General features: G+C 38.0%; 1 protein-coding gene across 1 annotated transcript; it reads left to right on the top strand.

Moving 5' to 3' along the window:
• Window positions 1–3,270: 3,270 nt before the first annotated feature.
• Window positions 3,271–11,566, top strand: LOC138336182 (tubulin beta-1 chain-like). The gene is made up of 2 exons (XM_069285527.1): window positions 3,271–3,792; window positions 10,766–11,566. Exons 1-2 carry the CDS (start codon window positions 3,271–3,273, stop codon window positions 11,564–11,566), a joined length of 1,323 nt encoding a protein of 440 aa, XP_069141628.1.
• The last annotated feature ends 1,536 nt before the right edge of the window (window positions 11,567–13,102 follow it).

Below are 13,102 nucleotides of genomic sequence, written 5' to 3'. Positions count from 1 at the left end.
TGACGGTAATAAACCACTTACCCTATCTGTGGACGCAAGCAGTAAGGGGCTGGATGCAGTACTCATACAAAATGACAAGCCAGTCGCGTATGCCTCAAGGGCATTAACCGCTACACAGCAACGATACTCACAAATAGAAAAGGAAACTTTAGCAATTGTGTACGGTTGTACAAAATTTCATGACTACGTCTATGCGCGACACATCAAGGTGGAATCGGACCATAGGCCCTTACAGGCTATCTTCAAAAAGCCTATACTACAGACCCCACCTAGACTTCAGAGACTGCTACTTGCAATGCAACGATATGACGTTGAAGTGATTTATAAGCCTGGAAAGCTTATGTTTCTAGCTGACCACCTGAGTCGAGCCTACTTAAATGAGACTAAGGAAGTTTTAGTCCCTGAGCTACAAGTAAATGACATTCATCTAACTGCCTACCTGCCAGTCTCACCAGAGAAATACCAACAACTTAAGGAGGCTACAGCAAAAGATGAGGATCTCCAGATTTTACAAGATATTGTATTGGAGGGATGGCCAGAGGACAAAGCGGAACGTACCCCCTGAACTACGTCCCTATTGGACCTTTCGGGATGAAATATCCTGTATTGACGGACTTATGTACAAGTCACATAAACTCATAGTGCCAAGGGTATTGAAAAACACAATGCTTGAACTTATCCATCAGTCCCACTTGGGAGTAGTAAAAAACAAAAACCGAGCCAGAGACGTACTATTTTGGCTTGGAATGTCTAAAGACATTGAGGACATGGTAAACCAGTGTAGTATATGTGCAAAACACGGCAAGAGCAACACAAAAGAACCAATGATTGCAATGGAGCTACCCACCAGACCGTGGTCGAAGATAGGAATGGACCTATTCGAATACAACAACAACACATATCTTCTGACTGTTGACTATTTCTCCAAGTGGCCTGAAATCGCTAAATTAGAAACTACAACAGCCAAATGTGTTATTACCCATGTTAAAAGTCAAATGGCAAAGTACGGAATACCAGATGTGGTAGTAAGTGACAATGGACCTCAGTTTGCGTGCCATGAATTTAAAGAATTCGCGAGACAGTATCAATTTGAACATGTCACTACAAGTCCATATTACCCACAGTCAAATGGACAAACGGAACGAATGGTACAGACCATTAAGAACTTGCTAAAGAAGTCAAATGATCCTTATTTGGCTCTCTTGGAATACAGGAACACACAAATCGATGGAGTAGGACTTTCACCGGCTCAGATGTCCCTAGGACGGCGTTTGAAAACGACCATACCAACCGCGTTACCTCTTCTGAAATCTGATACTTTCAACAAAGTACATGAGCAACTGGTAAAACGACAAGGTAAACAACAAGACGGTTACAATCGTCATGCCTTGAGTGAACGCCTCAAACCACTAAGCCCTGGAGACAAGGTCATGGTGAAAAAAACTAACAATACTTTGGAATGGACAACTGGCACAGTTACTGACCTCTACAAATCACCTAGGTCATATTTGGTAAAGTCAGGTAACCGGACATACAGGAGAAACCGTAGACATTTACGACCAACGGGGTCGAGGGTAGACTTGAACCCAGAACCAACAGACTGTGAACAGTACTGGCCACCCAGTATTAAGTCTAAGGAAACTCCAAGCGCGAAGCCGAAGGAAACAACATCTGCGAAATTGAAGGAAATAACACCCGCGAAACCTAACCAGCAGTTAAACGCGAACCAACACACATCCGCGAACCTGAGTTGTCAAATTCCATCTACACCAGACCGCCAAACAACAAGATCCAGCTCAGGAAGGCTGTTGAGGACACCAGCCTAGTTGAAAGACTGTGTTAAATAAGTCAAAAAGACTCATAACTTTTATTTCAGGTTGTGTGTTACCAATAGTAAAACTTTCATTTTTTCTAGTAAAGTTTCTAGTTAGATAGTTTGAAAATTAGAGACACTCAACTTCGAAAAACTAGTCAGTAGTGTTTTTTCTAGTCAATTTTCTTGTTAATTAAAAAGAAAAAAGAGACTCTCAAATTTCTTTTTTTTTTTCAGGTTGTGTGAAAATACTTTAATAGTGTAAATTCAAAGGACTCGGTTAACAAAGTGAATATTCGGTTATAGTATAATTTGCAATTATACTACTATATATAAATATACATGTATATTATTTCAATGGTAAAAGTTAAACAATGAGTAATTTTCTTATATAGTTTAATGACAATAGTTTAGAAACAGTTTACTACTAGCATACTGCAGTTAAGTACTTTATAAGTTGATGTCCATATGATAATATACAAAAATATCTAGAAAGGGAAGGATGTTAAGTATTGTCATTGTCAACTTGATATCATAGTGGAACTCTCCTGTGTGAGAAGTTAAATAAAGAGTCGTAGTCTCAAGATGTCTCCGGTTCATGTGTTTTACAAGATATGATGAATCCCTTCCGTAACATTTTGACCTAGTTTTAAATATGGCGGCTGGTTACTACAAAAAAACGGAACGTGAATTCAAGCGAGCAGCATGCAAGTAAAAGTAAAGGCAGATCAAGCGTTTTGGGGACTTTGCAATTCGTTTTTTCTATTTACCGGCCGGATCGCTTTCATCATGAAGTTTTGTCTGGGTCATGAAAGTTTACGTTAGGAGATGTAAATATTTGTTTTAGATGGATTTTACTGCTGATTTTGTCAAAATACTTGTTGATTTATGAAAAAGAGGTAGGTATTTGACATTGATGACGATTTATATATGATTTAAACGTTTTATATTGTCACAATCCAAACTTTGAAAATGTTACCCTCAGCATCGGGTAAATGGCCTATCGGAAGTTAGAGGTTAGACACGACGTAATGTTCCAAAAGTGTCTCGTCGTGCTATACCTCTAACATTGTTGGAGTAATGAATCGGCATTTTTACTGCCAATTATTTCAAACTACATAGGTAATATCGAGACATAAAATGAGGTACGTTACATGAGTATGGACATGTTACGACAAGGAATTCATTACATGTAGTAATTGTATATTTAATGATATTTTTTTCTTAATTATGCTTTAAAACACACTATTTAAGTAATCTGTATCAATGTCATATGAGTTTATTTTCGTTAATATTTAAAAGGATTTACTACATGAAAACTTGTTCGTATAATTGTTGACATCTTGGTTATTTGTCTTTTAGTTAATCAGATTATTTGTAGTAATCACTAACATTGAATCGTAAGGTTAGGAAACAGATCAAGGATTTGACAGGAAATAGGGAAGTCACATATCAATATGAAGGAAATTTTACATATTCAAACTGGACAATGTGGGAATCAAATCAGTTCAATGTTCTGGGAACAAATCTGTGGCGAGCACGGTATCGAGTCCTCCGGGGTTTATCGAGGTACAGAAGACGTACAGTTAGAACGTGTCAATGTGTTTTTCACCGAATCAGCCGGCGGACGTTACGTACCAAGGACAGTTCTTGTAGACCTGGAACCAGGAACAATGGACGCCATCAGATCGGGTCCGTTTGGAAAAATATTTCCTCCCGATAATTTCGTATTTGGACAGAATGGGTCCGGCAATAATTGGACTAAAGGTTTCTACACAGAGGGAGCGGAACTCGTGGAGCAAGTAATGGATGTGATACGAAAAGAGACTGAGGCGTGTGACCGCTTACAAGGCTTTCAACTGACACATTCTCTCGGTGGTGGTACTGGATCGGGAATGGGAACACTTATAGCATCCAAAGTACGAGACGAGTACTCCGATCGGATCATGTGCACATACTCTATCCTACCGTCTCCTAAGGTTGGTTTTAATTACACCTAGCGAAACAGTCTTACACAAACCGACCAAGGTGTGTTGGTACCTGCATAAAGACCTGAATGATAGTGTAAAATAAATACTGATATAGCTGATTGTGTAAGTAAAGAACAACCTATATGGCAGAAATATTTAGACAATTTATGCGACAGCTTTTTAAATAATAAATCATTTCTGAACAAACGACCCTAAGACGTGTTATTCATGCTAAACAAACACAAGTATTTGACATTTATAGTATACAGATTGTGGTTCAGTGGAACGAACTGACATATATCAGCTAAATAAGGAATTTTTTTACACTATCAACAGGTCTGTATCTTAGGTAAAATGTACAAACACACCTTGCTCGGTTCTGAATCATATATTTCGTTTTGAATATTGGTGCTATGAATTCCACTGATATATATGCGTACTTGTACTATGTGATACATGAAAATATCGGCCAAGTCATCAATTATTTTTCAAAGAATTACTCAGATAAGGTACAACCATTTTTTTGTCTGCAAACTTTCAGTTTGCCACAAACGAGTATGCTCTTAAATGATATCTTATTGCTTTAGCATAAAATTATGCAATTAAAAATCTGAATAAAAACTGAATAGAAGGACGGGAAGGTCTTTTCACTGAAGTTTGGTAATCATATGAGAGTAAAAGACTCTCTCATTATGTATATATAAAGGATTGTCCATCCTCGGTGGTTAGCATGTAGACATGTAGACATAGAGTCTTATAATCTTACTTAGAGATCTAACATGGACAAACTCTATGCAACATACAATGTAGCGTGTTCACATTAACCTCTCCATGTCCGTCTGGATAGTTGTTAACCAATAGGTTGATGACATTTTCTTGCTATATGACCATTTTCATTGTAATTACATGTATAACATCTGAATTTCTTCAAAGCATCCCTAGAAAAAAACCTTTTCTTTATCTCTGCTTTGATGCCTCAAAAGAAGCATGACTTACCTAAGCTTTGGTCTTTTGATTCCGGTCTGGAAATTATTTACGGATTCTTTGTTTCTCTTAATCCACTGTGCTTTGGTTATCGGTAGAGAATTGAGTATGTCTTCACTGTCAAAGAACCTTTTTTATTTTGTCCGTAAGACCGCTGTGTATTTTTAGGGCCGCGCTGGCCGAGTGGTTAAGATGTCTCGATGTATTGCTTCCCCATTGGATCGCGAGTTCGAATCCCATGTGTGTGCGGTTGCCAGGTATTGGCCGTTGGTCGGTGGGTTTTTTTTTCTCCACCAACATACCTGTTTAGTTTATATTCGTTTAACTGCAACGGACTTAGAGATGTAGATAAAGTATTAAAAGTTTTTTCTATGTTTGAAGAAAAAGGTGCAGACTTAGTTATGCTACAGGAGACCTTTTGGTCTGATACGTATATCAGAATTCTTTCAGAATTAAATTTGCATTTAGATTTTTGAACAATGACAATATATTATGGAAAAATACCGGAAAATATTTCCTATCTTTAGTTGGGAAAATGAAATTAGGTTTATCTTGTTTTAACTGCAATTTCAAGCGTTCGCAGTTAAATAATATACCGATTTTTTATCAAGAAATGTTGCTTGCTTGGGTGGATATATTTAATTTTCTTAAATTTGAGGAGAAAAGTGATTATATGTATAGCCAGCCTGTATTTTTTAACCTGAACATTAATGTGTTTATTCAAGCGGGTCTTGTCTATGTGAAAGATTTTACTTACGAGGTACTTCCAAGTTTACTTCCAATAGAATCCATTGTTGAATTAGTCCATGAATATAATCCAGATATCCCAAGAAAGAATATAATCACTGAGTATATAAAGGTAATCCATAGTTTTCCTGATAAAGTCCTCACAAGTATTCTCAATTACTGTTATGAAAAAACATGTGCCGTAGATCCCGTTGTTACGCTACAAAGGCCTGACGCACGCGCGTGTCACCACGATCCACACGTGATATTTATGTGGTACTGTTGAGTGGGATATTTGTTGCACCTGTTGCCCTACAGTTTTGGGGAAGTAGGTTTCCGGATGATCAGGTCGAGCGCGTATTTAGTATAATCCATGCCCCAAATTATCTTGAACGAATATACGTACCCGGCCTACTATACCTTTCGGCCGGGTACGAATTGGTCCCTATGCGTCGTAGTGGAGCACTGCCTCCGAAAATCACTCGGGCATCGTTTTCTTTACTTTTTTGTAGGTTTTCATATATTTTATGCGTATACATGCATTTACATATGATTTTTGTCCAAAACCAACATAACTACCATTCTTAATATCTACCGTACCGCTCACAAGACGTCAAATTCACAATTTGTGGACTTACCGTATACATTTCCTTCAGAAAGACCTTCATATGTATTATGTTAAAATAATGTCTCGATGAGAATTTGATATTTTATGTGGTTCAGTTTTATTCCCTAGAACGTAAGCGATATCAAACAAGTACGATAAAAATGCAAACAAACGTTTTATAATGGTTTACATAATCATTACTTTGCTCCATTAGCAGTAATAGGCACCAATTGTAGCGCTAAAGACGACGCCATTTTCTGTCAAAAAGTCTTTTGAGCTACAATATTGCAGCTACAAATTATCCAGTCGAACTAGCGGAAATGCATTTTAAGGTTGCTCATAATTCTATATTCACACGCGACAAATTATTTAGATGTGGAATTTCGGATACGAATGTATGTCCTGTCTGTAAGCAGGCAACGGAAACGTTATGGTTTTTAGATTGTCCCAAATTAAATGAATTTTATGTGTTTTTTAATGATTTTGTCAAAAAGTTTTTTTCTGGTACTAGTGATGAAAACAGAAATGGTATAGACTGGTATCGTTTGATATTGCTTGGATTTTATGAGAAGTGGAAGAATGTAAATCATCATGTAGTTAACTTTACCTTAAGTGTTGCCCGATTTCGTGTTTTTAAAAAAGGAATATTGTCATGTGCAATGAAGGAAATGTGGATATTATCAATTTTTTTCAAATTCACGTTCAAACGTTTTGTTCGATATATTTTTCATTATTTTATAAGTACGCATAAAAGAGCTTTTTTCATAAAGTATTTCATCTCTTCAAATGATATTATCGTACTAGACGACTGTGATATTCAAATTATTTTTTAAAACTATTTACGAAGTTGTGAGTCCTATGATTATGTATTGCCTGTATTTACAGTATTAGTGCAGATGTTTTTATGATTATTTTTATTTGTTTGTTTTGTGAGGAACCTCGGGAGACCCAACCCCCGGGGCCCTATTGACGGGAAAAATAAAATTATTTTTATCCTTGGAAGAAAAAAAAAAGATGTCTCGACGTATTGCTTCCCCATTGGATCGCGAGTTCGAATCCCATGTGGGGCGGTTGCCAGGTATTGGCCGTTGGTCGGTGGTTTTTTTTCTCCACCAACATACCTGTCACATCCTTACATGACCTAACTGTTAGTAGGACGTTAAACTAATAAAAACAAAAACCACAGTATATTCCCGTTTGTTGTTTTGGAGGTCTAACAACATCTTACTGGTCTAACAACATCTTACTGGTCTAACAACATCTCACTGGTCTAACAACATCTCACTGGTCTAACAACTTCTCACTGGTATGGCCTTTTCCTCATATTTCTTTACTTATGCCTTTGACAAGTCCTCAAATGAACCTGTGATGATACTTCACGTGGTCCACGTGTTAGGAGACTTCTCAGTTGAAGCATTTTAATAGCCATTGTCCACCCATACCATTCTACAGAGCTTCAAACTCATCGAGATATGAGATGATATCCTCTCCGTCTCACGGTTATATGGTTGGGGCTTTACCCGACATGGCACTCAAGTGTTGGATGTATTTTCCAATCTTAGCTTTTCGACATCCAATTCCATCATTTTGAGCTTTAGCTCTTCCTAATTTTCTCTGTTTCTTAGCAATGTTTCCTTTCATCTGCTTCAAGTTGTAGTCGTTCAATTTCTGATTCTGTTTTATGAAATCTTGAGAATTTGGTGATTTATATAACTTGTCGACCTAGTCCTGTGTCAATTGTCGCCTATCTTAAGTTCTAATTCATAACAAACCACCAGTAAGAATAATAGTAAAACGATTTCTTTAAAGTTTCTAATTATGTAATTATTAACGATTATCAACACCCATGGTGTTACATAGAGGTTCCCCATCAAGTAACTGCCGTTTATCAAACTCGAGTTACAGTAGTTAATTTCGAAATTTTGAAAAGACACCAACTTTAGCGATTGTCTTTTACAAATTTGAAAATTGACTAACGAGAGTTTAGATAAACATGATAAGTAATAGTAATAGGGTGATCGGGTGGTGTAGTGGTTAAGCCGCTCGCCTTTCACCTAGCCGGCCGGGGTTCGATCCCCGGCACGGACGTGAAAAGGTCAGGGGTCACCTGCCCGATCACGTGGGTTTTCCCCGGGCACTCCGGTTTCCTCCCACACTAAGACCCCGCGCGCGCGTACATCCGGGCCATCGAGAGTGAATTATATAAGTTGTATAACTTGTTTCTCAATCGATGTAAAATAAATAAAGTTTATATTATAATAGTCACGCGTTAACTCCATATTCATACCATGATGACCATTTCTCGTCTTCATTCAGGGAAACTTACTACCATACAATGTATAATGATATCTTTCCGCCATAAAATATAGTGCCTAAGTAGAGAGCCAATATTTTATTGTTTAATCCTTTGAATAAGCAACTAACTGTTATACAGTAAATACAATGCTATTTAAATGAAAATGCGCTATGAAAAGTAGCCCGAATTTGAAAGTCAGTCGAAATCAAGAGATCTTTGTGTTGACCAATCAGAGGCGCTGTAGGTGTTTACACACTGGAGTGTGTAAACATAAACGATAACCAACTGCTATGGAATTTACCACATGGTTTTTTTCCATTGTAAAACATGCATAGCTATGGGATAAATAGAGGTTACACAACGAGAGGTTGTTGGATACGGAATTTATTCCACACGAGTGAGTTATTTTTTAAAAGTTACAAAAGACACAAACTTTAGCGAGTGTCTTTTGTAACTTTTAACAAATAACTTACGAGTGTGGAATATATTCCATATCCAAGAACCACGAGTCGTGTGACCTGTTTCTACCACGATTATATCCGTCTTCAGCTGATAGAAATACGACGAGGATAAGGTAACGTGTGTTTGCCGAATATACAAATAAGATATAGTGATATTTTCATCATCAAAAAGGCACTAATTAATATTCAAAAGTCATATTTTGATAAAGAATCCATTCATATAAAAGTCTTCGATTTGGGAACAACTTTATGATGAAATATTTCTCATTTAACGTATTATTAAAGTTATTTTTTCAAGGTTACTTACATGTATACTCGATATCGGACTCTGTTAAATCATGCGCACGGCAGAGCACTGCTGTTTACTTCCCGCCAAATAATCATTAAGCCATTGTAATCAAGTTCAAGTCCATTTCAGACTACTTTACTCCACCAAACTTACCAGTATTAAGACCCTTTTCCGTCAAAACGAGTTACACAGATTATTATACTTCAAATAAAAAAGTCACGTTTTGACACAACGACCTCGACGCATATTGTACGCCTTCCAAAAGCAGTTTTGACGTCGGCGATCAAAACATACATCGTAGCGTGACGTCACTCGATTATTGATGATGTTGTCAGATGATGACGTTGCACTGAGAAATAAGTAGTTCGGTCAAAGTTCACCGTGTCCGCTTATCAGAATGCGTACAGACTTTATGTCACGTGTAGTATAAACAAATTGTTAATCAACAGCCATTGTGGTAAACAATGAAATGTATCATCGATTATGTGAGGACCTATATTTGATTTTACTTTTCTGTTTATTATATCATAAAACTTATGAAGGAATCATCTTTTTCTCGTTGATTATTAATGTATGACTATAGGAATTACTTGAAATTACTTAGGAAGCAAGTAACTGTTATACGATGATTAGAGGACTTATACAAATGCACATATATCATATTAACCTGAAATCATAAACACTGAATTTTATCTGTCTTATTCTATTAATAAAGGTATTTTAGGCTGAAGTGTCAGTGCTCTCAGTATTTTGATTTATATATATATAAAAAAATTCTTTTCGTGTTCATCTTAAAATACAATGAACTTATCATCTCAGAAAATATGTTCATAGCTCATATTTGGTACAACAGTGATATTTCAGGAGGTTTATTCCAGAACCACATTTAAAAAAAAGATGAATGTTAATAAAGGTTTTAATAATTGTCTGTCATTTCTCATTAGTTTGATAGAGTCTTCCTGCCCACGTTAGTTTGAATGGGTTTATAAAAGCTGCAGGATTTATCATTTTCAATTCCTCATTAGCTTTATTTCGTGCGATTGCCTTTTTATTTTATCAGGTTTTCCATTCCATAAATACACATGTAATAATACTGAATTGAGTTGGCTTACCTGGATCGGGTAAAGATATGAAAAGATGGTTCCATTGAGAGATAAATGAAGAATTGATAATGTGCAATTTAATCTGATCTTGTCTAAATTCCGTTTTGGTATTTCAAGGAGATATTTTTAAAATCCTAGCAAATTAAATTTTCACTTTCCCGACTGTAACTTACTGTATAGTTGTTCATTCAGCAAAATACACCCCCCGCTATTATTAGCAACTACACAGTAAGTTCAGGTAAAAATGAGTCTGCATTTATATTTCTTGCTACCCATCCAAATCACATATCAACATACATTTTAAATCAAGACATTTTACAAATCATTAAGTTCCTAAATAGACTCTTTTAAAATCTGAACCGTCGAGTATAAGTAAAGTATCATCAGCATACTCTGGTATAACAAAATAGGTCAATTTTCAACATTTACACCTTTTAAATCTTCACATATATATATAGCAGTAAGTTTTATAACTTTAGTCCAAAGAATCATCTGTGATTTTATTGCTTGTTTCAGGTATCAGAAGTCATCACGGAGGCTTACAACGCCATCTTGTCTGCTAACCAACTCCTAGGTAACACGGACGAAACGTTCTGTATCGATAACGAGGCTCTGTTCGACATCTGCCACCGGACACTGAGACTTACGGCCCCAAGCTATGGGGACCTTAACCATATCGTATGTAACACCATGGCAGGTGTGACGTCTTCTATGCGCTTTCCTGGTCAACTTAACACGGATCTTCGCAAATTAGCTGTCAATATGGTTCCTTTTCCTAGGCTCCATTTTCTAATACCTGGATTTGCTCCTTTGACGTCACGAGGATGCTTGCGGTTCCGCGCGCATTCCGTAGCTATGCTAACTCAAGAGATTTTTGGGAGTAAAAACATTATGGCGGCTTGCAACCCCAGTCATGGGCGATATCTTACTGTATCAAGTATATACAGAGGTCGTCTATCTATGGCGGAAGTTGAACAAGAAATGATGAGCCATAAAAACAAACATTCCAATAACTTTGTCGAGTGGTTACCAAGTAATATCCAAATGGCTGTATGTGACGTGCCGCCAACAAATCTAAAAATGTCGGCTACATTTATCGCAAACAATACTTCTATTCAGGAATTGTTCTTACGGATATGTAAACAGTGTAACAGAATGTACCGTAAACGGGCCTACGTACATCTGTACACCGGAGAGGGTATGGACCAATCGGAGCTCATAGAGGCCGAGTCTAACATCAACGACTTGGTGTCCGAGTATCAACAGTACCAGGAGGCATCGTGTGATGCAAACGACCTGTCGGACGAGGAGGAATAATGAAAACGACCAGTCGGACGGGGATGAATGATGAAAACGACCTGTCGGACGAGGAGGAATAATGAAAACGACCTGTCGTATGAGGATGAATGATGAAAACGACCTGTCGCAGGAGGATGAATGGTGAAAACGACCAGTCGGACGGGGATGAATGATGAAAACGACCTGTCGGACGAGGAGGAATAATGAAAACGACCTGTCGTAGGAGGATGAATGATGAAAACGACCTGTCGAAGGAGGATGAATGATGAAAACGATCTGTCGTAGGAGGATGAATGATGAAAACGATCTGTCGGACGAGGAAGAATAATGAAAACGACCTGTCGTAGGAGGATGAATAATGAAAACGACCATGCAGACGAGGAGGAATAATGAAAATGATCTGTCGGACGAGGAGGAATAATGAAAACGACCTGTCGGACGAGGATGAATGATGAAAACGACCTGTCGGACGAGGAGGAATAATGAAAACGACCTGTCGTTGGAGGATGAATGATGAAAACGACCTGTCGTAGGAGGATGAATGATGAAAACGATCTGTCGGACGAGGAGGAATAATGAAAACGACCTGTCGTAGGAGGATGAATAATGAAAACGACCATGCGGACGAGGAGGAATAATGAAAATGATCTGTCGGACGAGGAGGAATAATGAAAACGACCTGTCGGACGAGGATGAATGATGAAAACGACCTGTCGGACGAGGAGGAATAATGAAAACGACCTGTCGTTGGAGGATGAATGATGAAAACGACCTGTCGTAGGAGGATGAATGATGAAAACGATCTGTCGGACGAGGAGGAATAATGAAAACGACCTGTCGTAGGAGGATGAATAATGAAAACGACCATGCGGACGAGGAGGAATAATGAAAATGATCTGTCGGACGAGGAGGAATAATGAAAACGACCTGTCGGACGAGGATGAATGATGAAAACGATCTGTCGTAGGAGGATGAATGATGAAAACGATCTGTCGGACGACGAGGAATAATGAAAACGACCTGTCGTAGGAGGATGAATAATGAAAACGACCATTCGGACGAGGAGGAATAATGAAAATGATCTGTCGGACAAGGAGGAATAATGAAAACGACCTGTCGGACGAGGAGGAATAATGAAAACGATCATTCGGACGAGGAAGAATAATGAAAACGACCTGTCGGACGAGGATAAATAATGAAAACGACCTGTCGGACGAGGATAAATAATGAAAACGACCTGTCGCACGAGGATGAATGACGAAAACGATCTGTTGGACGATGAGGAATAATGAAAACGACCTGTCGGACGAGGATGAATAATGAAAACGATCTGTCGGACGAGGATGAATGATGAAAACGACCTGCCGGACGAGGAGGAATGTGAAAACTATCTGTCGGAGGAGGATGAATGATGAAAACGATCTGTCAGACGAGGATGAATTATTAAAACGACCAGTCGGACGAGAAGGAATAATGAAAACGACCTGTCGGACGAGGATGAATGATGAAAACGACCAGTCGGACGGGGATGAATGATGAAAACGACCAGTCGGA

Source organism: Argopecten irradians, chromosome 12 (assembly GCF_041381155.1).
Source record: "Argopecten irradians isolate NY chromosome 12, Ai_NY, whole genome shotgun sequence".
NCBI lineage: Eukaryota > Metazoa > Mollusca > Bivalvia > Pectinida > Pectinidae > Argopecten > Argopecten irradians.
The sequence above is the reverse complement of the archived record's forward strand: the minus strand, read 5'-3'. Positions and strand labels throughout refer to the sequence as shown.